At 38.8% G+C, this 26,530-nt stretch overlaps 2 protein-coding genes and 2 long non-coding RNA genes across 4 annotated transcripts; 1 reads left to right on the top strand and 3 right to left on the bottom strand.

Annotated features, from left to right (window-relative positions):
- LOC110860029 (toll-like receptor Tollo) lies at window positions 1-11,014 on the top strand. Its single transcript, XM_022109082.1, has 4 exons — window positions 1-835; window positions 3,201-5,145; window positions 5,306-6,649; window positions 8,732-11,014. Exons 1-4 carry the CDS (start codon window positions 346-348, stop codon window positions 10,080-10,082), a joined length of 5,130 nt encoding a protein of 1,709 aa, XP_021964774.1. The 5' UTR covers window positions 1-345; the 3' UTR covers window positions 10,083-11,014.
- Window positions 837-3,132, bottom strand: LOC118438908. Its single transcript, XM_035859749.1, has 4 exons — window positions 1,994-3,132; window positions 1,705-1,861; window positions 1,290-1,610; window positions 837-1,202 (listed from the first exon to the last, which is right to left on the bottom strand). Exons 1-4 carry the CDS (start codon window positions 2,691-2,693, stop codon window positions 1,085-1,087), a joined length of 1,296 nt encoding a protein of 431 aa, XP_035715642.1. The 5' UTR covers window positions 2,694-3,132; the 3' UTR covers window positions 837-1,084.
- LOC118438909 lies at window positions 6,675-7,280 on the bottom strand. The gene is made up of 3 exons (XR_004837124.1): window positions 7,147-7,280; window positions 6,864-7,084; window positions 6,675-6,801 (listed from the first exon to the last, which is right to left on the bottom strand). It is a non-coding gene; the product is annotated as an uncharacterized LOC118438909 (long non-coding RNA).
- A 12,975-nt stretch (window positions 11,015-23,989) lies between the features above and the next one.
- On the bottom strand, window positions 23,990-26,219 carry LOC118438935. The gene is made up of 5 exons (XR_004837151.1): window positions 25,857-26,219; window positions 25,567-25,770; window positions 25,211-25,500; window positions 25,026-25,136; window positions 23,990-24,961 (listed from the first exon to the last, which is right to left on the bottom strand). It is a non-coding gene; the product is annotated as an uncharacterized LOC118438935 (long non-coding RNA).
- Between the last annotated feature and the right edge of the window lie 311 nt (window positions 26,220-26,530).

Here is a 26,530-nt window from a genome sequence, read left to right as displayed (position 1 = left end):
TTTTGATTGATCCAAGATTTATGATCACCAGCACCATCCAATCCGACAAAACTCCCATGTTTGGTATGCACCGTGCCGTGGGATTCACCGACGAAACGGAAACTAATAAGGAGTGTGGAGGAAGTGAATGAAATCATCACGGGAAGGAAACCGTTTTAACAATAAGAAAGAGAGCGAGAGACTGTATAGTAAGTACTTGAGAGAGGGCAGAGATTTATCACATATCTCACCAACCAACCAATCAATATGACCAAGAAGAGAAGCTAAATGCATGCAAACCACGAAGGAGAATCTAGCATAGTTAGCCGAAGAAAGTTTTGAATTGGTTGGTAATCCTTGAACAAAATGGATCTTCTCCTCGGTCGGACTGCTACTTTGGGACTGATGTTATCAGTTTTCCTCTCCGTGGCAGTTGTAGCTTATCGGAATGATTTATCTACCAACCGGCATGGATGCGTCTGGTCAACAATGGAAAAGGAGGCTGCTATACCAACACCCTCAATTGCATCGTCTTCTCCACCAGGCCCATATATTTCCGGACTACTAATAAATCCCCCCCACCAACAACACGGCTTGCCCGGAGGAGGAGGAGGTGGTGGCGGATTACTAAATTGTAACTTGAGAACTTTAAACGTAGATTTTTGGAATTACACATTCAACCGTGACCAGATCGAGCAAACTCGCGTCGTGCGAATAAAGTGTAGTGATAAACTTTTTTTCGAATCAGTTCTGACTCCAAATCAAACTCTTTTCCAACTCCGAAATCTCAAAGAGGTGCAGATCGAATCCTGTAAAATTCGCAAAATACCGAAAAGGGTTTGGGCAAGTTTGACAGGTATTTTTATGGATTTATTACAAAAAATTGATGATTTTTATTCTGCAGTTTTTTTTTTAAAATGGGCTGCATAAATTAATAATCCTTTTGGAACTAATGGCACCAACAAATTTCATTAAGTAGTATATAAAATTAACAAACAATTAATCGCATAGTTTAACGACGAACACTTTTCGGTTAAATTCAGTCTTTTCTTCACACGGGTCAGTCTCATTAGTTTGATTAGCAGCAGTACGACTATTATTGGTATTAGTTTAGTAGCTTGCAATTCTTCACCTCATTATTAGAATTTTCCTTTGTCAGGTTGGAAATCACTGCCGTCAGATTATAATTCTCTGTCGTCAGGAATGAAAGCTTTTCTGTGAAACTGAAATACAAGTATTAATAAAATGGGTATGCTTATTTGGATGAGTTATAGATAATTAATCGACATGAAACTTTTTAAATTACTCACCCAATTTCCATCTCACATCTCTTGCCTCTTTCTATCTCCAACTCCCTTCTCGCCAGGTTTAGCTCCTCCTTCTCGCTCAACTGAACAGTTAAGACTGGGCCAAGCCAGAGGTCATTTGTTGAACGTAACGCGGCTCGGAGTTGTTCCAAATAATTAGCGAGCCACCCGTAACATTCCTTTGGTTTGACGGAACAGATCGATCCAGTTTCGTTCCTTGTGAACCATTTCAATTGCCCCGCAACCCACTTTGATGTTGCCACCAATCCTTTGACCTCAAACGCCTCCTCTGGATCGAAAAAATACCCCTTTTTGAACAAAATCCTGTGCAAAAAACCAGCATTATTTAGATTTACATACATTAAATATAAAATTTTGCTCTACATAATATTCCTTTATTTATTTAAAATATACTCGCCTATCAGTACAGCCCTTATCTATGGAGGTTACAACTAGTTTCCATTTACTTTCTGCGGCTACTTTACAATCCTCCTCATTCAGGCCAAAGTAAACTGCAACGACTTCGAAAGTAACTGGATCTCGCCATATGTATCCAAATATCTTCTTGGAATTCACTAAAAAAGGAAGCAAAATAAAATAATTAGAGCACTCCTTCATAGCAAATCACAAATTTGCAGGGGATTATTGCAACGGAATTAGGGGGCTACAAGTTTAAATCATCACATTTAATTATTATAAATACTTACAAAGTTCCTCCTCTGTTAGTTGGACGTATGCAACTTGTGTATTCTTCTCCTCAGATTTGTAACCCCATCCTTGCTTATGGCGTTGCCCATTAACTTCATCCAAAATTACTGGCGTTTCAAGTCGTTCAGGTTCGAGATTTTGGAACTGTTGTTTTACTAATTTCAAATAGTATTCACTGTTTATTATGGTGCATGGAATAGTTTCATCACCGGGATTTGCTTTGAATTTTCGGTAGTTGTCGAGACTAATCTCTGCAGGTGACACTTGCTCCTTCTTCTCCTCCGCTTTTTTGGTTGATTTCTCAGAATGCATACTTTGCATATGCTTCTGCAGGTCCAAGTTTTTATTAAAGGCTGATTTGCATAGGAGGCAACGAAAGTTTCTTTTGTTTTTGTGGACGGTATTGGTGTGGTTACGCAATCCAGCAATATTTTTGAACTTTTTTTCGCACTTCGTGCATTGGGTCTTGTATTCGGAGTCATAGTGTTCACGTTTAACATGGAGTATCAAGGCCTGTTGTTTTTCAAAAGACATACTACAGTAAGTACATTTGATATTCTGTCCCTTTTTTGAATTCTCTTTTTGACTGCTGACACAACTTTTACGGTTCAAATGGCTAACTAATGAATAATGTGTATCAAATTTATTATTACACATATTGCACACAAATTGTCCGCTATTTAAATGGCTTGTGTTCATATGCGTCTTCAATGAGTGTTTTGATTTATACTTCCTATGACACAAACTGCACTTCAGTTCACCTTTGGCAAGATTGTTATTTTAAAAAATTTTATCCATTTTCTGACTGTTTTGATGTCAACTGCAGTTAAACGTTGGCTTTTCAAGTTTAATTAAAAATACTTTTTATCCTATCTCCCCTATTAAGTTGACTCGATCGCACTATCTCTACTGCACTGAAACTAGTACTACATAATTATTTTTCATAAATTATTAGAATTTCAATGTAACTATATATTGGTAAGAGGAGGGAGAGGGAGAGGGTGAAGGAGAAAGAGATGAGATTAGAAGAAAAGTAAAGCACGTTTGAATTTGATTTCCGCCGTGTCTCATCAAGACTAAGTATTTTATTCACAAATTACAGAAATGATAAAAATCTTTATTCTTCCACCATTTTTATTTAATTTTTTCCGTGAATTTTATTTTATTATAACGAATTTATTAAAAATACTATTGCTTTGTTTGCAGAGTTGAAAAGTCTCACAATCCGCACGCAGAATACAGAGTGGAGGGCAAGCAGTGCCGGATTGGAGGTGGAACAGGGGTCGTTCGAAGGGCAGGGGCAATTAGAATATCTGTCACTGGCCGAAAATAATTTGTGGTCACTTGGCGAAAGTAAGAATGCACTTTGCCCCCTTCGTAATTTGGTACATTTAAACGTGAGCTATAACCGACTAAGTGACATTGAAGAGTTAATCAGTGCTTCTCCGGTAGTTTCTCGGAGTGAAAGTGGTGAAAATTTGTGTGCACTAAATGTCCAGAATGTTGACGTGTCGCACAATCACATTCGTCGCGTTGGGCACAATGCTTTCTCCAACTTTCCCCGCATGTCGGAACTTCGACTTCAGAACAATTTAATCAGTGAATTGGAGGACACCGCGTTCACGGGACTTGGTCAAATAAAACTTTTGAATTTGTCCAGTAACAGAATCGTAGCACTTCCTCCGACAATTTTCCAATCAAATGGGAACATTCGAGAAATTTTCCTTCAGAATAACACCATATCTGCGATTTCTTCACGGGTTTTCTCCGGGTTGGAAAACCTGCTTTCTCTCGACCTTAGCAGAAACACGTTGACGAGCCAATGGATCAAGGAGGACATATTTCAAGGTCTGAGTCGACTCGTCATTTTAAAATTGTCATCAAACCAATTGAGTTACGTGGATGGGAGCATTTTTAAGGACTTGATCTCTCTGCAATCTCTCTCACTTGAGAGGAACAAGATTGACACGATTCACCCCACAGCCTTCAATTCGCTCCGTAACCTACATTTCTTGGACTTGTCGTTCAACCGATTGTCTCACATTGACTCTCGAGTCTTCTCCAACTTGGTTGTGCTTAGCCAACTGACCCTCGATCACAACAAGATAAGGTCATTGGAAGATAACGCTCTCAAGAATTGTAGCTCAATCAGTGACTTGATTTTAGCAAATAACCGGCTTCTAAACGTCCCAGTCGCAATTAAGTCCTTGTCATATCTTAAAACGTTGGACATTGGGGAAAATTTGATAACCCACGTGAATAACGCCTCTTTCACCGGAATGGTTCAGCTTATCGGGCTTCGAATGGTGGACAACCGGATTGAATCACTTCCCTCCGGTTTTTGCTCATCAATGAAGAAACTCCGAGTTTTAAACTTGTCTCAAAATAAGATCCGAGAAATCTCATCCTCTGCATTCATATCGTGTCCAGAACTTCGTGTTTTGCGACTTGACACCAACTCCTTGCAAGAACTTCCCCCCACCCTGGCACCCCAATTACCCTCGCTCTTGTGGTTGAACGTGTCCGAAAACCAGATCCGATCGGCTGACTATCGTCTCCTCCCACCAAGTACGGAGTGGCTTGACCTTAGCTACAACGTGATTGAGACTCTTGGACCCATTTCACGGAATGTAACCCATGACCAGAGAAGTTCCAGCCTCCGTGTCATGGACATTTCTTACAACAGACTTAAAAGTTTGGATCAGAGTGGAATCCCAGCGTCTTTGGAAACTCTGCGCATCAATCACAACAGTCAGTTCAAAACCGTGGAGCCCAACACATTTTTAGCGTCGACTCAATTAAGAAGAGTAGAACTTATTGGAAACCAGATTGAGATTCTGCCCCTGGAAGCTCTTCAACTCCCGCAGATTCCTTCGGGTCGAATGTTGCCCGACTTTTATCTGGCTAATAATCCATTTACACAAAATTGCCAAATGGAATGGTTAACGCGAACCCATCAACTGACCGTTCTCCGAACTCATCCTCACATTGTGGACCTTGACGCGATTCTCTTGAGACCCACTTTCCCCAGACCGAATCAAGCGGTGTCATTAATGGATACGAGAGCACAGGACTTTCTCTGCCCGTACAAATCGCACTGCTTTGCACTTTGCCATTGCTGCGAGTTTGAATTCTGTGATTGCGAAATGAGGTAAGATTTGAATCGTATTTTTTTACTCTATATCTCGTCTTTCGCTTTGTATATTTGCACAGCATGCGAAATCTCATCACTATTATCATCATCACTTTCACCTAAAAACACACGTCTCACAATTTTTTTGCTCACCACAATATGTTTGTTTCAATTATAGCTGCCCGGACAATTGCACTTGCTACCACGATAACTCCTGGTCGTCCAATATTGTCGTGTGTTCAAATCTCCAGTATGAAAATGTTCCTGAGAAAATTCCCATGGATAGCTCAGAACTTTATTTGGACGGGAACAACATCAGCCAACTGGGCAGCCACATCTTTATCGGGAAGAAAAACTTGCTCTCCTTGTATCTCAACGGGAGTAACGTGGAATCAATTAAGAACAAAACGTTCAACGGGTTAAAAGCCCTCCAGACCTTGAACCTGCAGGACAATTTTTTAAGTGAGTTGAACGGCTATGAATTCGCCGATTTAGAAAACATACGCGAAATCTACCTTCAAAACAACGAAATTGTCACGATTCATAAAGACACTTTTGCAAATCTAAAATTCTTACAAGTTCTCAGAATCGACGGGAATTTGATAGTTGACTTTAACGTTTGGGAATTGAGTGCAAACGGTTATCTAAACAGTGTCATGTTGGCAAATAACCCGTGGAATTGTGATTGTGACTTTCTCATCCCGTTTCGAAATTGGGTAGCTTCCAAAACCACGATCGTGGCTGATTTCAGTTTAGCAACGTGTCAGATATATTATGCAGAAGATGAAGATCATCAACATGATGGCGTTATGAGCAAATTTTCGCCTTCTACTAACCACCAACTTCAACCCACAATCAGCTCCATGTGCAATTTCGCGTCTAATGCTGACATAACTTTCAATTACGAGCAGAATGGGAATAACGAGTTGTTGGAGATTAATAATCATATCTCTTCGATGGGAGGAGCTGCAGAAAAAGTTGCGGGTCCAGTAGGCCCACTGCCACCCCCCTCGGAGAACCATTCGAATTTCTCACGCCTCGACACCAACTCTGCTGACAACACTTTCTGGGCCCTGCTCCTCTGCCTGACCGCCTTCCTCATTGTGATCCTAGTTATTCTCGCCATTTTTCGACAGGAAATTTATTACTGGGCCAGAAATGGCCTACTTAACGGAGGAGAAAGTAGTGGTGGATTCCTCGCCAACCTGCTCAACTGCTGCTGCTGCTGTCCAGAAAAATATTCCGGAACTCATCACCCTGGTGGGGCTGGTGGGAAAAACTTGTGTCCATCAACCATGCTCGATGACCAAGAAAAGTTGTTTGATGCGTACTTTTTGTACGCGAAAAGAGACGAGGACATGCTCATACAAAAGATCGTTCCAGAACTGGAAGATCCCACGACTGCGAGTACCACTCCGGGACATAAGTTTCGTCTATGTTTACACTACCGAGATCTCTGCCTGAGCCCGGAAAGCCCGTGGAACAGGGAAATGATATTGAGTGCTTGTGATGCTTCAAAGCGGTAAACCACAATTAAATTAACCAAATTTTAAAAGTATAACTAATTTTATTTAACATTGTGATGCCACAAAAACATGTTTGGTAATCAGTCCTCATTCTCAGTTTTCCTCGTTATAACTACAACTGGAAGTAAATTTTCGTTGTTGCAAGTTTCTGTAAAATTTATAAACAGATTGTTTATATTGATCATAATATTTACAAATGTGTTTACTAACCTTCAAGCTCCTGTCTCGTCATTCTTCCGTCGTTTGACTTCCGGTTCGTCCTCTTCTTCTTCTTCACTTTGGTCAGACTCGGTAGCATCCTCATCAGTTCCTTCATCAATCCAGAAAGGGTTGACTACAACATAGGGTCGTAATAGTGGAAATGTCATCAATTTCTCCTTGATTTCTTGCTTTCTCTCTGTGGTGAGTTCCAAACACGTGACGGCTGAACGCTGTAAAGTATTAAATTGCATTATTATGAATGCAAAATACCGTTACGTAACTTAAAACTTACAACAGATGCACGCTTAGCCAAGTGAACGATACAACGACGAGCATAATTTTTGCAGCATTCTATCTCATCGTCATCATTTCCAGTAATCGTCGTACCAAAGCTTTGTTCATGAGCGATGGTGTACCCGTTTTCTGGTGTCAACTCTCTATAAAAAATATATAAATTGTATATGCATGATAATCTCGTTATAAAACTAATACTATTGACTAGAAAGTGAAATCACAGACGAGTTACAACGATTAGAAATATATAGTTTTACCTTCTAGAACAATTGACTCGTCGCTTCGAAACATATGAAAATTGTGCATATTCTGTCCTTCCAATTGATGCTCCATAAAACTTTCCAAACTTGTACACAGGCGTGCAAAAATCTTCATATTCATAATCATTGAAATTTGACAATTTGTCTCTGATTTTGGTGATAGAATGAACACGTCCTACATGTGCTTTACGAGCCTGTGCTGTGTTCCATCGAGTGTTGCATTCCCTGTATTAAAATAGGAGTCATTTTAAAATTCAAAAATAGTAAGTAAATTAAAAATGATATGCAACCTACAAACAAGGAAACGTATTCTTTGGATCATGCCCTGTTCTTATATGTCTGGCTCGAGTCCCCCCATTGATTGACAGTTCCATCCCACATTTCGAGCATTTTTTAAACCCTGGTCTACTCCCCTCAGTCCACGTAATTTCTTCATCGTAGTCATCTTCTTCTTGTACATCGAATGGTTGTGGTGGATGATAAGTCTCATCCGTTCCTACATCAGTTTGACGAAATTTTGATGTGAAATCGTAGAAAGGACCATACGCGAGTGACGTGTCTGTGTGGAGACGCATTTTGCAATGACGCTTATCTCTCATATGTTGCTTTATAAATAAAAGACCGTCATCATTTATTATCATGAAATGAGCAAAAATATATATTTTCTGTCTTCTTATCTACCTGGACAGACGCTGCATCAGGAAAAGCTTTCCTCTTTTCATCACACCAAAGACAAAGTATCCTCTCGTTCACCTTGTTTCTCAAAAAGTCCAGCAAACCTTCGACATTGTTGCAATACTCCATGTCAGGTATGGAAAAAGCGTGTGTCACGGTCATGTGAAGAAGAATAGAGTCCAATCCATCAGCTTGCGTTGGGCAGAACAGGCAAGTTATTAGTGGCAGTTCTACAGTCTTTTTTCTCTCGGCAATCTGGATCCCAAGCGCCAACCATTCTTCTTTTCCATTAGAATCTAGAAGATCCCAAACTCTCAAACACTCTTCTTTCGGAGGATCCATAATTTTTAATCGAAATTTAATCAATTTTTCAGATAATAATAATTAATTAAACTGAGAAATAGTTATTCTTGAAAGACTAATATTTCTTTTGCAAGAGTGTTTACTGCTCATTTGAGAATTCTCCTGTGTTGCTGTCCTATCTCCGTCCTATATAGCTCAATGTTAACATCTTGTCTGCTCCCATTTACTCGCTCATGTAAATCTAAGCGGGCAGGGGCAGACTAAGACACTGAGTTGCAAGGATGGGGAGTATGCAATCATATAAAAGTGTGTTGTTGCATTAATTTCTTAATTTGTATATTAAAGAGTCGTTCTCGTCCTCTCCAACACCTTTCTCCAGTCGGAATGGTCATCCAGTATTCATTTCCGAACATCAATCCAATCTGCGATTGCCCTCCACCCGAAAAAACTAATATTCATCCTGCTCCCTGATTTCAATCAGAATATGTCCTCCATCTCATCCGAGCTTAGCAACTACAGCTCGACCAATACCATAAAGAATTCCTGTGTGTCTTGGTCAGATAAGAATTTCTGGACCAAGTTTAAGCGACTCTTACCCAAACCCACGTCACCCATTCCCCACTGCCTTTTAGGAGGAGAAAATGGGACAAATTTGCAAAATGAGATATACAACAACTCGTCCTGTGACCCGTCTCAACTTCCCTACAATCTCGTAATGAACCCCAATCTGGCCCAATTGCATCACCTGCAACAACTCCAACAGCAACAACAAACCCTCCGATCGAATCATTACCACTCGAACATCCTACCATATCAAATTCCTGTCCCGAATGGAATGATGAGTCGGACCAATTCCCTGCTTCCCCCAGTGCCCAAACATCAAATTGTTCTTCCAGCAAATTCTAATAATAATGGGCTCCACCAACATAATCATAACGCGATTATATCATCCTCCACCACCAACAACAGCCTCATTCATCCCATTCCTTCACAACTTACCCCGCAGGCCTTTGGCTACAGTAACGAGACTTTTCATCTCCAACAGAACAATCATCATCAAAACTTTGTAAACCATCATCATCCCAATAATAATCATAACCAACCCATCCATTTCTCATCTCCTCAGCAAAATCCACACCACCAACATCATCCACTCCACCACCAGCAAATGCATCCAGTAATAATTCCCCCACATTCTCACCACCACCATCCGCAGCACCTCCATACCGCGTCGCAAGTCTCTAATAATTTTTCAACGTCCCTTCTTTATCCGCATCATCACCAACAAACGTCGTCGACGACGAGAGGAGATGATCAGCCAAATTACTCGTCAAGTGCGGTTTCCAGTTGTGCAGAGTTTGACCACGTCTACTCAACTTTAGATTCTCCAATCCAGTCCCCCGGGCTCCTGACCTCGGACAGGGTTGACTATTCCCCGAACGGTGGTGGTGGTGGTCCCACTAATAACACTGTCGACAGTAGAAACAGTTCCAAACACACGGTCCAACATAGCACGAGCTCGGGAGTGTCCTCCGGCTCGGACATGACGTGTGGTGGTGAAAGCAGCAGTGCAGTGTCGCCATCGTCCCCCATCAAGAACGGGATTCTCAATAAACTTAATGCCCACATGAATTCTAACAACAATCCGGGGGGCAGCAGTAACACTAACCAGAATGGGAAGATGTATTTTGTTTAAAGAAAGATTTTTTTTTCATTTCTCCGTTTAAAATTTTACCAAAAAAAGTCACATGTGTAGGTTCGTAATTTTATAAATTATTTTACTCACATCACAACTACAATTTTTACAAAGACTGAAATAAGTACATATGTAGAAGGAGGTAGTTTTTACGATTAGTTTAAGCATACGTACATATGACGAGGGGACAATTTACTTATTATTTCGTAATGCATGTACATAAGTATGTAGAATTGATATGAAATTTCGCATAAAATATACCCACAGTTTAGCAAAAAGTCCAATATAAACTAGTCAGGACCACGATTATTCAATATTTTTTACCCTTATTGCTAAACATTTTTAGTTATAAGTCGTCAATGTTTATTGATTTGTCGAAACAATGGATTTTCCTCTTATGTATTACTGCTCGATTAACTTTCCTCATTGTTATTCAGCCCGTTAAAGAAAAAGAGAGAGTGATAATTACGTGCACTTGAATTAAACCGAGAAAGTTGGATACCTATAATTTACACAATGTTATTCAATCTATAAAATTTTCAAATGTTGCCTCATGCCTGTTAAATCAATGTTGTAATATTCATCCAATCCAATCCACACTTGAACCTGATACGTATAATGATGATGTCTTCTTGCCTGCAGAAAACTAAATAATTATATTATACCAAACATTTAATGTATTATTCATCTCTTGTTACTACTCTCCTATTGTTATAACTGATCGAATTCACTATGATATCAATATCGACTAAAAGTTATATTCACTACATACTTAAATTAATATGGAATATACATAAAACCAATGTCATATCGAACATAAAATGTATAACTAGTTATTATTTTTACATATATTTACATTTGCTTGTTTAGTTTGATGAATTTTCAAGTCTGCCAAGAATAAATCGAAACCGCATTGTTGTTTGCAATAATAATCATCATGCTGATTTTACATGTTTTTCTTTGTTGATACACATACTTATTTATCCATCACTTTAAGAAATACGGTATTCATCAGCATCCTTGTTGCAGCGGACATATTTCATTTCATTTCATAATAAAATTGATGGCTGGACCAGTTTTTCGGCATTTTTCTTTGTGGTCTGTTCATTATACTACTTGGTTTGCATTTATTTACCTGCTGCTGTTCAGTCATTAAACTATTTGCCAATTTACTTTGTTAGTTAGGAGGGATCGGCATATTTTGTATTCTCATTTTCCATAAATTCTACTTCAGTCAATTCAGAAATATGATCCACAAGTAAGTATTACTTGACTTTGTATTCTCCCGTTGTTGTGGTGGGATTGAACTATTCAAGACTTACAAAGTTTCCTCATATTCCTTCCCTCAAGACGGGTGACGGGGTCATCATTACATAGTTTGACACCATCCTGCAACTTTGCCATCAAGTAACCACAAAGTCTGGAGATTAGTAGGAAGTAAACAGCTTCCAAGGGAAATATTTATGTAACACCAAATTGTAACTGCATATAAAGCGAAATTAACATTTGATCTTTGGTGGCGGACGGAGATAAGGGACAAATGGGTTTAATGAGCCATTACATTAGTTTTGATTAGAATTTAAAACCAACCAAGACGACGAAAAAATACAAAGTAACGACGTCTCCCGTTCCATCCAGCAGTCTGTCTCTCTTTAAAATAACTTTGTTCTCGCAAATCATGAACGAGTCGTCATTCTCATAATATGAATGCGTCCACATTCTCAAGAATTTTGGAATGCACAATAAAAATAGCAATTTCCAGACGTATTACGTACGTACTTAAACCCACGGCAGGATTACATCTTGTTTAAAGTTTGATGTAGAAGTTGAAGTATTGAAGTTTTGAAGAATTAGAGTTGAAAGGTCAGAAAGTTGTTGCAAGGCGAGAATCGTGGCAACTTTAGGACATGCATCATCATCATCATCTCTTTACTGATTGAGTATCATGAGTCAATTTTTTACTTTATTTTTCTGAAACTGAGACGAAAACTAACAAACATTATTATTTCACTGTGTGCATCTCCTCCTTCTACTTTATCCCAATCATAAGTAACTCACCGGGTGAGTGGATTCTGTAAAAGAAAGAAAAAAAAACTTACTCAATCTTGCCAACATTATTTTATGTACAGTAAATATAAAGTTTGAAACTTGGACACACAGAATGTTACGTTACTAACTAACTAATCACATATGAGTTTGGCTTGTTTCGAGTAATACCACTTATCCTATCAGAAGAACAATCCTCTCAGTTTTAAGAGCAAGAAGGTGGAAAATGAGGAAGAAGTGGAAGGTGAAGCTATAAAGCTATGTGGCAAGTACGGTGCACAATAATTAAGCCCAAATCTCCAAGTCAGGATTCAACTTTGTCTTGCATTAGTCTGGGTCATTTACAGCCAACTAATGGTACACGTTTCAGAAAACACGTCGAAATCTACTCTACCTTTCTACTTACCTAATGCATCCAATCCAACCAAGATGCGAAGTATGGGTGGGTCGTCGTCGTCGTCATCGTGTCCCTAGATTTTCCTTATCAAATATATACGCAGAAGGTTACGTAGCGTAGAATGAAAGTTTGTTGATTTTTAATCTTTACAGGACCAATTTGTTCAAGTTGCAAAAGTTGTTTGTAACATTTGACACAAGGAAAACTCACAGAAAGCTCTGTTTAGGAAGGGAATTCTCCTCTTGGAATGAAATGAAATGCTGAACAAAGTCTCACCATAATTCCAGCATCACCATAATTAAGAGAAACATTTAAGCTTTATGAAGGGAAGCGGAAAATAAACAATTTCCATTCCATCCGACTGCTTGGTTTTGTGTAAATTAGGAGGATCGTGCGAAATGATTCTTGTTGTTGGGTGGGTGGGTGGGTAGGGATTATGTGTGCATTATTATTTTCATCCTCCCCAGGCTCAACTGCATTTTGTAGCAAAAGTGGACCGAGAAAGGGCCAACTTTATATATTATTATAGCTTCTGGAAGTGTGTGGTATATATATTATGTTTTAGCAGTCCGTATTTAGTACGGAAGTAAGGGCTTGCATTGTATTTAATTATGTATTAGAGCAGAGGCCGGTTGGATGATGATTCCCCTACATACAATTCTTTAAAACCTCTGCTGCTGCTGGTGCTGTATCCTAAAAATCAAGCGCATAATATGCATATGTAAGTGCTACTCAACAATTCAACACTATTAGACGATAATTAGTCGGGAATTTCTTCTCTAAAGCTCTCCGCCCTTAAACCGGCCAACAAGAGGCCCCCCTCTGCTCACTAATTTACTCACGTTAAGCTCAAACATTACGACGTCTTCCTATTTCATTCCGTTTAATTGTTTTTTTCTCTTCTTTAATTGAATGCAAGTGTATAGTTTATGAAGGATTTTTTAAGTAAGGAGTGGCATGGAAAGACATGAACAGTAAACATTCACATCAAAAGAACAGCATACCGCTGGTAGTTATTAAACTGAATAAAGGAACGGTGTGCTGTGCAGATTTTGCGGTGGGTGCAAATTAATTCATATTTTTTTGCTAACTGGTTAAGTAAATAGGTTTGGTTGAGAAGTAAGTTGTGAGGAATCTACTCGTTGAAATTGCCAGTGTGGGTGACTGGCCCCATTTAAATTAAGACGGAAAATTGCACACTCAACAGTGATCCTGAACGTGCAATATGTGGGCAACGCGTTGAGGAAAAAAGGGGTATGACATATCGAAGACCAGACAGACACCGTAAGATGCAGGAGATTTACAGGGTAAAAATGATGATGAGGATGCCAATGTTTTGTACCCCACGAAATAACGATCTCATAACACAGTCTTAAATCTAGTATATGAGACGTTGGTTTGTTTAGCATGAATTTATAGTATGTGTATCTTTACTGGCTCGAGAGAGAAGTCTAGATGGCTGGGCTATCCTAACAGGCAAACAAATAGGCAATAACTTATGAATCATAATATCTTTCGGGTTGATAAGTGACGTTATTATGGCCCCTTAAAAACTAACCTGTGGATTTGTAAATTGCAAATGGGCTCATGTCCTACGTATAAGCTCACTATGCGAGTACAACTAACGAGCAAAAATTCTATCATGCACACAATAAACTCACCCCATTATGTTATGCATTAAAACCGTTTAATACCAACAAACACAACCACCATCATCATCTCGTTTGCTTTACTGCAGCTGTATCTGTCTTCACCTCATCTTAATAAGAAACTAATGTTTTTTGCATTGTTATTTTCTCAACAGCATCTTGTACTTCACGAGAGCGAGAACAAAATGAGGAGGTGAGTTGAGAAGGTGAAGAATTTTATGGCGAATGCAATCCCTCAAAAAAACAATTCCAACCCGGTCTCAAGAAGTTCTGGTGGTGCATTGTCTTGGAAAATGTTGCATATCAAGTAAATGCTTATGTAAATGCATGCATACTACTGACCGGTTAAAATGCTGCTATAACTTGGAACTTGCAAGTTTAAATTTATTTACAGAAAGAGAATAAGGCCAACAATGGATTATAAAAGTGAATTGTCCCAGGAACTTAAGTGTAACAAAAACGAAGCTTGTACCAACTAATATGTAACTGTACCTTCGTGGATAGTAATAATAATTCTCTTTGTTCACAACAGCAGCAATTGTGCAGCAGTTGCTGATTATTGGACATACTTTCTGGAAGTTGAGATTTTAGGTAAAAGAAACATGAAACTTGTAGCTACACCCAGAAGGATTTCCTTATAAGCATAGTCTTAAATTCTGCTTTTGTCACTTTACAAGTGTGACCTGTCCCAATCCTGGCACGTCATTTCTTCTCCTTCTTTTTGGATCGTATTGCATCCCTTTATCTGAATTGTCCTACTCACTCATTGCTGAATTGGATTATTGCTTTACTGCTTTATGGCCACTTTGAGTTTACAACTTGTCAAACAAAGTATTAATATTGAAAGAAAATTGCAGCAGAAAGTGTTCAACAGGTTCTGATTCATAAAGTAAAATGGACCTTTCGTATTTAACAAGAAAGGGAAAAGTGATAGGGTGAAATCCTAATATACACAGGATCCATGGGTGAAATAAAGCACACGGAATTTTAGCTCAAGTTTGTTTCCCCTTCGTCGTTCTGAGTGCAATCTGCAACTATCAAAAAGGAAGGAGTAGACCAATTTTGGAGGAAAACACTCTCATCGAAATTATATGTTCCCAACAGCCACACGAATCCAAGGGTCAAGATGAATTGCCTTCTTCTTGTCCGTACTTGCTCTTGATCTTGTTTGTTCTTACTCGTAAATCGTAGTTGAGTTTATAAGAAATTATTATTGCACCCACCAAAAATCCTGTATCCAATACCCCACCATAGAAATTGGACAGGTACGTATGTACAGGAGACGATGAAGAATTGCAGTTGCGGTGAACAAGTCAGGTACATAACAAGCTTCTTGTTAACAGGAGTGTGAGTCAAATCAAAGTCCGGTTGCACAAGCCAGCGAGTGCTCATCATCATGATCATCATGAGTCAAGGGTAAAGTATCTGCTTAAAGTTTTCTTGGTTGTGAAATTGTGGGGGATAAACAGACATAAACGAGATGAGGTTTACTTTTTGTGCGATGTGAAGCATGGGTAAAAACTATAAAAGTTTGACAATCAACGGACCTCAGTAATGCAGCAGCCTTGCTAAAGTTTTACAAAACTGCCCGGAGCCATTAATTCTGACCGTGATGATGATATAATATGGTTCAAGTGCCGTATAAAACGTAATTTTTGTGAGGGGAATGTGTACATTTTTTATATTACTTGGATATATACATGTAGTTGTAGGAGAGCGATTATGCATTGTGCATAAGTACATATGGAATTTGTTACATGACATGATACACTTTTAAGCACATGTAAGTTGCGAAAACGGAGATGTCAACTTTTCCTATTCTTGATGTAATCCTGGATTAAAGTTAGTTAGTCATTCATCAGATCGAGGCTGTGTGTGCACTGTGCAGATTACAATCAATCTCCACCGCGCGTGGTTGGATACTTATTAAGCAAGACAGATTTGCACCAAGTATGACCTACAATTTCAGATTAAAACGAAGTCATTCTCAGAGACGGATAGGTAAATCTGTCTGTCTCGTTGATTATTACTACTCCGTGATTCTAAATAACAAATAAAAAATTGCTGGTGCTTTGTGTGACGCTTAGTTTGACTCGGAAAGTCACGATTGGCATCTTTTGGTTGGAAAGGATGACACTAAACTTTGGAATTTCTAAGCAAAGGTTTTGGCAAAGCAAACGAGCTTATTTCACTCACTGACACCACTCCTCCTTCCTTTTCCCCCTCCCGTTAAGTATGTATTCTTCTGATTATTTTGCCCTATAGCTTTGGTTTGTTGGCGTGTGTGACGCACATCTTATTTTGTTTGTGCTGGTACCTTTTTGCACATTTTGTTCGAGCATACATATCTTCTCCAAGTACTTAACGTATGCATTCTGCTCAACCACAGACACCATCCTTTCGTGCAATTTGAAAATATCTAAATTGCGACGTTCAGCCCCATTACGTCCCAAATCGATATGACGACTTGGCCAGAAAGTCTGAGTCTGAGTCTTGACTTGTCTTACGGCTGGCTTATGTATGCTGAGTACTTGACATATTAATGGAATCAGTAAATTACAAAATTAGCAAACTGTTCGTGGTATAGGAAATGCATGGCTAAAATTTTAAGTGGTTCTTCAGGTCGAATCTTAGAATCGCATTAGTCAAGAAATTAGAGGAAATTAAAACTCAATCAGAATATCTATTCTTATTTTTATTGGACGTGAAACTGGAAATGCGATAGGATTTTCCATCCTTAAGACTATTTAGCCACCATAAAGTACAACGGGGTTAATCTTGGGTGACAGAGAGCCCGACTCTCTTTCTTTGTTTCTTTCTTTCTTATGGTTCTTGATGTGTAGCTTGTTTCTTGGAGTGGTTGTTGCCTCTGCCGAAGATCGTCTCTGGAATAAAATGCGAGTGGAAGAATCTTAAACAACCCGGAGGAAAACAATGTTCATTAAAATGGTCTTAAATCCTTGGGAGAACGAGGCAGTTTGCAGTTTCCACCAGACATTCATTCAACTCCAACCAATGTCCTCTGATTTAACATTTGGATAAGTGTAGTACTACTACTACTACAATTACTACGTGGTAGTAAGTATGTACATCCTACCATCGTCTTCTACTTCCATAATATGCCACTAACTGAGATAGATTCTAGTACATGCATAGCGACAAATGCATATACAAGCTTCTTGAAATGATGGCAACAAATCTTGGAGGAGAAGAACCAAGTGGAGGATTTTTTGGAACGACACAAAAAAAAGTGACTTTAGTCAACCTCCGTCTTTAACCAAACCGAATGAACGGCTCAGATTTACAATGTATGCACATTTTTGTTAGTGTTTTTCTACATTTGCGAAAATTCCAGACCGAATAAAGAAATGAGTAAAAGTAGTGTTACGTGAGTGCCTGGACTCTTTTTGTTTTTAGACGTAAACTAATCTACTACCAGTAAAAAAGAATTGGGTTAGCTGCCCATTTACCCGACTATATTAATCCTCCTGGGAATACCTTAAATATGTAAAACGCTAAGTACTTGAGGGACTCGAGTCCACGTTATGCAAGGTCCCTTTTCTCATCTTAAAGGAAGCAATAAAATAATTCATCTCTTCAAATTAGTGTTTTACCCAATGCAAAGATTATCTCGAATTGGACCAGCCCTGGCAGTCGACGGAGACAAACAGCAAATAACGAAAATCATCATTTCCTGTCTTTACTTTGGCTTGATTCCATTTCGTGAAGAAAGGAAGAGTCAGTCTCCTCCTCCTCCACACTAATAATCCCGTCTCGCTTGCTTGAGATCCATCCACTTTGTAAATAATAAACTACTACTTAACCCCGTATTGTTGCCAGCAGAGTATAAATACACATAAAATCGTGTAATGTGTTCCGAAATGGTGGAGCAGTTTTTAAATACGTACGTACCTACGTTACGTAGATGTATGGAGTACAGGTGTACATTTGATACGTCGTTCACCAAGTGTGATGATGTAACAGAATAGCTCAACAGCATTGGATATCGGAGGTAAAAAACGAGTACGAGATGCACCCATGCATATCCTCCTCCTTCTGCATATTCTATCTTTTATCACGATAATGAAACGGCTGCTGCTGCTACATTTGCTGTGCTATCGACGAAACGAAATGGCTTCTGCTGCTGCTTTCATGCGACAAAATACATACATACCTCGACCTTTTTCATTCATTGATAATGTGCTTTTTGTCATCCACCACTATGCTCCAGTTTGTACAATTAATCGTGTAGAATAAAAGTGAATAAGGGCTAAATAAACAAAATGACTGAGAGACAAAGGCTAAATACAATCCTTTATAAAACAACCAACCTCACGCACACATTACCGTGAAAGAGAGAGACGCTGTGAGGTCTATAACTTGGAATTAATACGCGAATCCACAGGTTGTATTAATGGAAGTGAAATGACAAAGAGATTGTCCTGCTTGATGTCCCAGCAAACAAATTGTTTTCTTTAAATGGACAGGTGTCAATTTCACATGGATATAAAAAAATTCTTCTTCGCAACAGTTGAACAGTTTTTATGTGCATTCATTACATTATTACGACCATGACTTAATGATACGATCGCCTGATGCGCAGCTATCAGTTTTCAGATTAAGAATTCCTCGTACATAAGCAAAATTTAAGTTGGTTGATGCGTCTCGCCTCGACTATTGAACTTTACCTTAAAACAAAGCCCTGTTCTTAATCACATTACTTCATCATGGAATAAAAAAAAGACTAATTCTTTACTAAATGGAGTTTTGTTTACATTAAAGAACAGCACTTAGCAGCCAGCCTAAAAGTAAGCGACTGAAAGTGCCCGGTAGCTTATAGAACAGAACAAAACTTCTGTACATGTTTGGTAAAATAAACTGTTGGTCTCTTACTAAATCCACACTGATTTTGTTTGGAGTTTCGAGTGGCAAACGGTTCGTCACGACGTTTCTTGCTTGGTGGACGACTACGACGACGATGAATTTACCCCCTTCAACAACTCTTAATTTACCGACTGTGAACTTTTATACTAAAACCAAAACAAGTTAATGCACCCTTGAGATGAATTGAGTGCTTACTTGTCTACTTACTTCACCACGACGAGAGGTTTTCTCAATTGTTTTTCCTAGGTTTTATAAATACAACTTTTAATCGCCCTAATGACACGATGACAAACGAACGTGCAAACAATTGACAAAAAAGACCATCCAGGAAGGTATGCAATTAACATGACATGTCACGTCACCTCATTCCTCATAAGATTCTGTATATGATCGGAAATAGTTTTTAGTTGGTGCTCAACTCGACTATGCACATCTTTCTTTCTTTGATGAACAAGTCAAACAGGAGGAAACACTCACCGTCAAATGTCAACTAGTCAGAGCTCACTTGAGACCACATTAAAAGTGGAGCTGCTAAAGTTCACAGAGTAAATTAAAGTATGGATGGATAGAACAAAGACAAGAAAATGTGCCTATCCCATAATGATTTTTTGCCATTTTTCTCCACATTGTTTGACTTCTGGGCACTTTATTTCTCTCATTTCGGTCGTTCCTGAACGTGGACCGCCTCGAGGAAATGGTGTTGATGTTGACAAGTCAGACATAGGTTGATCTCGTCACATCGTGTTATATATGTGTTCCAGGTTGTAGAGATATATTTTGGACGGGTGAGCCACATTTGTAGAGTAACTTGCTGTGTCTATTTATTACCCCCGGCAGATATTTGCGAATACTTGGTCCTGATTTCGCTTTGTCAAATTACCAGAAAAATGTGGCGACGTACACGACCGCTCCGTCGCGCACACACAACTTGACTTAATTACTGTTTATTACCACGATTTGAAAGTGCTCCAAATTTTAAGTACTGTCTGCTTGATTTCGTTCGTCCTGGCTTAATTAATTTGCCAGCTTGATTGGGATTCATGCATAAGTATGTTAGTAAGCGCCGAGAGGGTTTATTACCCACTTGGAAGCTACGGGTGTTAAAATCTTGCTCGGATTATGTCCAAGTGACGAATTGGTGGAGGAATGATGAATATATAGCTTTCTCTCGTTCGTAATTGCGCATGGATTCATCTCAAAAGTGTGATAGAAATTTTACGACAGTGAAACTTTCTTGATTTTCATTTCATTTAATTTACTAGTACTCGAACCAGAGAGAGAGGTTTCAGGTTAATCAAGGAAGTGAGAGCTACATACACACTTGCTGAAAGTTAGTAGTTGGCTGATTGATACAGGGACGAGGTCGCAATTCGTAAGTAATTTTATTGTCCATTTTAATAAGAGTGGAGAACAACTCTCCAATTGAAACGCGAAACAAAATCTTTCTTTGACTTGGTATTCTGCTCGAATGTCTGCAATGAAAATCAAATCAGCGTCTATATCCATCACTACACAGAGTTTCAGCTTCCCATTAAAATCATCCGACTCGAAATATTAACAACAAGATCCGTCGTCGTCGGTCCCTTGATGAGACGAATTGCTTGCTTTTTATTAAAGTTATTTTATTGCTGGAAATTAGCTCAATTCTTTTTATATGAACCACAACAGCAGCTTTTTGGTTGCTTGTAATAAAGAGGATAAAATGTGAATTCATTATGTACATACAAGCTTTCACTATGGTTTGTTCGTCTCATTTACATTATGCGCTATATGTAGAAGAAAAGTTGTATTTCGTGATGCGTGTCCCAATTCGTGAATATTTAATATTTCAGTTTTATTGGTATGAGAAATGATACGCTATACCTATTTTGGGCTCTCAGTCAACTATCCTCTTGTTTTTGTATGTACGTGTTTATGGCATGGCTGGAGTAATAACTTTTAAGTTCGTGGGTATGCTGGTATGTATCATCATCGACCTTCCCAGTTAAAAAAGTTATGCTTATCTCGTCGTAGTCATTTGTAATTTCATATTTGGATTGTGGATTGCTTCACAAGAACAACAACAAACTGTTGCTGCTGCTGGAAATGAGATCCCTATCGACATTTATGTTCCGTTCTGGCTTGTTGTTTGCTCATCATTTTCAAAGTTTGGCCATATTTTATAAAATCATGCTGATATGTTCCTGCCTGCCTGGGCAGACACTACATAAAATAAGGAACCGACGGATGCAATGATGAGGTAACAAGTTTACGTTTTGGCTTTGACAGCAGGGGATAATAATTGCTTTATTACTTTCCACTTTCTTTTTGGTAAGGAAACCTTGTAAAACAATGAGGGAGATGAGTTTGAAAATTTTTATGACTTGAACGCATCAATTTCGGAATATTCCAATTTTACGCTGATGCCCCGACATGCGAGTACACTAATCAGAAGACTATGTATCCAACTCTCTAGTTACCAGGCGTTAAAGAATGAAAATATGCTACATGTGGTATAGTAAATATGCAGTATATTGTCTAAAATGGCCCTTAACTTGAGGGCCATCGACCAGACGCGTCTCGCTATAAATGCCCAAGCGGAGTTCGGTAGTGAAGGGTTCATGTGGAGGAGTCGAGTCAAAAGGTAAACGGAAAGTTGAGATATTAATTATCGAGGTATGAGTTTGCGTTATTTTCAATAATTTTAAGCAAGTAGAACGAATAAACAAAGGTCGACAAGGTGGGTCTGACATTAAAATTCACCACGAACGAAACCAATTTTATGCGATGCCATCTCAGATATGAAGAACTCTCTCTCATCATCATTACCCCATTACCCTGAAATATTTACTAGACTGATTTTTACGAAAAATTCAGATTTCTTGGCTATTTAGCTTGTTCTCATCAAACAAAAGAGTGCAGTCACTGATCCTGGCTTGCTCTCATTTTCTTCTGTGCATACATGACCCATATGAACCCTAAGGGTCCTCCTTTCTGTCGGCGTGCCTTTGTTGCAGTTGCTCTCACACACAGACACTATTTACCCATTAATAATATTACGATGCCCTTGGCTTGCATGGTTGTGTATTTAATGAAGAAAATTTAGTCCACTCATCACATCACATTTCCAGCCCTCGCTTTTTCTAACCTTCATCCAACAAGTAATAATAATCAGTTATCCATCATGTTTTTCTGTCGGAATGAAATGAAAGATAAATGAGTAGCACGACAGAGACTTTTACATATACACGTTACACACGTGATGAGATGTGTAAGTAAGTACGTATCATGATGCGGAGAGAAAATAGCCATTTATATGCGTTAAGGTCAGTGGATAAATATCTGACGGGGTGAATTTACCTAAGCTGCCGGTGCTGCTAGAATGTATCATAACATTATCATGACGATAATGCGATGCGCGTTAATCAATGATCTCCGATATCTGGAGTAGAATCCACACGAAAGAATTTCATCGTGAGATTAATCCCTTTCTTTACTTAACCCGGTCCATCTGTTTGCTTAAGCCTTTTACCCACATACTTAACTTAAAGTTATTACATAACACACGCGTGGTGGTTTTAGTTGACGTCGACAGTTTGGTTAAAGGACGACCAAATAATAACCTTTCTCCCTCGGAGCAATTTCTTGGATCTATTTCGGAGAGAAATTGGTCTCATCTCCTCTCTTGGCTGGCACTATTATTAAGTAAGCCAGCCAGAGGAGTCAAGTATCTGGACCGTGAGTCCTGGACAATGGAAATATATAGCTAACTATCCAAGTATTTTTGGTGGTGGTAAGCGAAGCCTGTCATAAAGTAACTGCTGCCTGATCTTGTTATACCTTTTACCTCACAGATTACCTTTAATCTGCCTTATTGTTATTGCCCATTGGGTTATTTTTATTTGGTGCAGCAAGCAACCCACGATATACAAGGTACGAATTAACCTCGGTCGGAGTTTAGGCTTTTATAAATTTTTAAGAAAAAAGCGTTGAGTAATGTGTCTGAGCATTATCTTTCCAAATAATCACCCTGTTTGCAGGATATGATCATTTATTTGTTTTTCCTGATTACTCAAAGCATCCCTCACTCATCTCTGGCTAAATATAAGGCGAAGAAAGAAAAAATAATAATGCAACTTCCCAACTGACATCCATCCAAGCTATACTTCATCATCATCCAACTCTTTCTTTTTCATCTCTAATATTCGTCTCAGATCCCGACTTTGATTCGAAGAACTCATCCCGTCGGCCAAGAACCGTGTAACCATTCCAAATAATTGAGGTGATTTTAAGGTTTGGTGCTTGTAGTGAAATTGATGGAACTCTTGAACCATTTTATTGAGGTTTGCATTACATTAGAAACATGTGTGTACAACCTCGTATGTAGTCATCATCAGGGGGAGGAGAGTTTGTTCTTCCTGCTTGATTGTCTCCATTTAAATTAGTACATATTATTTTATTCCGTCTCATCACGTTGTCTGTTTATTTATTTACTTAAACTTGAAAGTACCTACATACGGTAGGACATGCTAGTTACTTAGAGTTGATGATATCCTTAGTGAATCCAATGTTCCGGATGGGAACGATAAAGTTCAAATTACTACACTTTCACGTACATACATTACATACCCCGATCGCACCAGTTCGTTATATTATAAACAATACTGAATAGGATTCCGTCTGACAGTAGAAAAAAAATGCTTCAGTTCACCTTGTTTGTAGAGAAAGGAAAGACGCTGAATGAGATAGATAAGCCTTTTCCGCCAGGGATAGGAAAACCTACAATTACTTTTAGATTAGGTTCACATTATTGTACGTATGTCCCTCCTCATTCATATTCATTTTAGTCGCTGTGCTATGAGATATACCGAGAGAGTTTAAAAAAATAAAAAAATAAGTTCCTACCCATAAATTCATGTACAAGGTAAATTAGCGTGCGAGATACAGTTCAGAATTTTTTTGCAATTTCCCCGTAGCTGTTATTATACGATGTTTTTATTTTATCTCTCTGCTCCTCACGGAAAATCCATGCAGGTCGTAGTCGTACGTACCACGCTGGTTTTTAAGCGTCTTTAACGACCGAGGGGAAGAAATAGATTCAGCAAACAAAATGACAATGGTTCTAAATCTTCACGATTTTACAATGAATATTTGTGTGAGCAAGGATGATTTTTATTAGTTTTTACGGTTTGTTTAAAAACTTTACGGCGCTTTCTTCAACTCATTATTAGAAAAAACAACTGTGCAACCTGAGCTAATTGTGGGATGTAGTTGGGTTACCCTTCCTCACAAAGGTTCATCATGTTGATTTACTATTTCAATTTGCAAACGTGTGCAATTTACGACAAGACTACAAATTTTAAAGCGACGAGTTGTACCATAAAAGTGTGTGGGCAAAGGAGATAGAAAAAAATTGCAAAAATTGCATAGCAATCATTGAATTTATATGGTATATCATTGAATTTTAGATGGTTTTCATTTTACCGGAGGAGGAGGTGCAGAACGATTGGCGAAAAAACTGTTAAAAACTGAGAGTCTTCTTCCATCTTATTTACTTAAATTGAGAATCAGATAACAATTTCCTTATTGTTACTCTTACCGCATATTATTTCCATCAACTTACCACTAAGTTGGCTACATAGATAATCCAGCACAAGTCGTACATGCATCTTCCCACATAATTGCAAATTGGAGGTATGTAAACACCAGTTAACAACTGAAATTACGTGTGCATAATAATGTGGAAAATATAACAAGGTGGTTTTATGCACAACACGAGTTACATGATGTCAATTGCACAGTCGAACGGAGACGAGACGATGCATAAAAAAATATTTTGCACAAGAAGTCGACCATCTGCTGTCATCGGTTGTTGCGCTGGTTAATGTAACAAAACCGGGTTTGTTGGTTTGCCATCTTGTCATCTTTCATAGATTTATACAGGACTTATTATGATTCATTTCTCCAATCATGAACGTTTATTCGTACCAATATTTGTGCAACCGGCAGACCTGCTTCCATGCCGCGTTCTCTCATCATGCCCAAATGAACCAATTGACCGTCACCGGGTCCAACGTGTTGTTGTTGGAGGTCAGTAACCTGAGCGAAAAAGCGTATGAAAATTAATAAAAGTATACTTCAAAAATGAATTACAAATGAGAAAATAAACTTACAATTTGGTCAACAAATGAGATGTTTACCCCCCGCGAGCCAGCTGACCTGACTCAATGTCCATGAGGATCTTCACAGGGACAACTTCCTGCTTCATGGTCCGACGTGAGTCCGCTCCCCACCGAAAAGCCGGATCAACTTCCGCTCGTTGGTTTTGCATCCGGTGGAGGACCTCTCGGTGTTCAACAGAATTGAGGGACAAATTTCTCAACAAGTATGTCACAAAGTCAACAATCCCTTGTCGAAAGCCCTCCACGGGGATAAGTGCGTTAGCCCACGTGACCACCGCATCCTACACATAAAAACAATAAAGGAACGAATGCATAATTTTGCAAAAAAAAAATTAATGTTGCCCTACATTAGGCCCTCGCGGAAATAAGGGCAACGGAAGAGGTCCGACAAATGTCCTATCCCCCAACCGATTACGAAACATTATCCCAGCTATGGCCTCGAATTCCGATGGGGTCGCGTGGGTGGCCTCAAGGAACCAAGTAAGCCATCCCTGGATGTTGCTGCTCCTCCCCCTCGACGCTGGACGTGTTAGATACGATAGAATTTGTGCCTACAATATATTTAACTCATTATAAAAAATTATGTACAATTTATGAATCAATGAATAAATAAAAAAGTTTATTGACTTGTACTTACAAATTGATCCCTGTGCAGGCCAAATCGACTCATGTTTCTTTGATTAATTAATTGGTTGCAATGTTGTAACAAAAATCAAAGTGGATAATATTTTTATACTCAGACTGACATGTATTTATTCTCCCTTCCCGCGAGTGCCACTTTCTCACCACTCGATCGGCATTCTCATGGAGGGTGACGCTTTGCGAACGAACTGTTACAACAAGCATACACACACGCCACTTCTGCGCACAACATTGACTGAGCTCTCACGAGAAAATTATTTGTTGTATAAAATTAAATTGAGGGCCTTCGCAGGGATTATTTTGTTGTATACTTTTGATTCAAACTTTTTACTTGTCGTTCTGATCATGGTTAAACGAAAAATTGTGGCCCCTCCTGGGAAGATAAAGGTCTACGTGACCGACGAAAATGGAGAACATTGGCCCAGATGGGTTACTCCTCCTTCTTCGCCTACCCCGTCTACGTCAATCCCCATTATCGAGTAAGTTGTAAATAATTGTTTATTTAATTTTCCCTGAACTTAAGGCCATATGACTGGGAATTAATTATTCTTGGTTTTACTGTGTTTAGCATCACAGGCGACGACGAGACGGAAGAAATTTCTGCCACTTTTGACGAGGCGGAAGCTGTCGCCAGGTTTGTTGCTCGTCATAATTTACTTTCCAATATTG

Source organism: Folsomia candida, unplaced genomic scaffold, assembly GCF_002217175.1.
Source record: "Folsomia candida strain VU population unplaced genomic scaffold, ASM221717v1 Fcan01_Sc028, whole genome shotgun sequence".
Classification (NCBI taxonomy): Eukaryota; Metazoa; Arthropoda; class Collembola; order Entomobryomorpha; family Isotomidae; genus Folsomia; species Folsomia candida.
Note: the sequence above shows the minus strand (reverse complement) of the source record. Positions and strands in the feature narration are given on the sequence as shown.

Coding starts and splice junctions, on each gene's coding strand:
- LOC110860029 (XM_022109082.1), top strand. CDS start 346: ATGGATCTTCTCCTCGGTCGGACTGCTACTTTGGGACTGATGTTATCA. Junction 836..3,200: donor GGTTTGGGCAAGTTTGACAG/GTATTTTTATGG, acceptor CTTTGTTTGCAG/AGTTGAAAAGTCTCACAATC. Junction 5,146..5,305: donor TTCTGTGATTGCGAAATGAG/GTAAGATTTGAA, acceptor TTTCAATTATAG/CTGCCCGGACAATTGCACTT.
- LOC118438908 (XM_035859749.1), bottom strand. CDS start 2,693: ATGAACACAAGCCATTTAAATAGCGGACAATTTGTGTGCAATATGTGT. Junction 1,862..1,993: donor ACTAACAGAGGAGGAACTTT/GTAAGTATTTAT, acceptor TTCCTTTTTTAG/TGAATTCCAAGAAGATATTT. Junction 1,611..1,704: donor GATAAGGGCTGTACTGATAG/GCGAGTATATTT, acceptor TTTTTTGCACAG/GATTTTGTTCAAAAAGGGGT.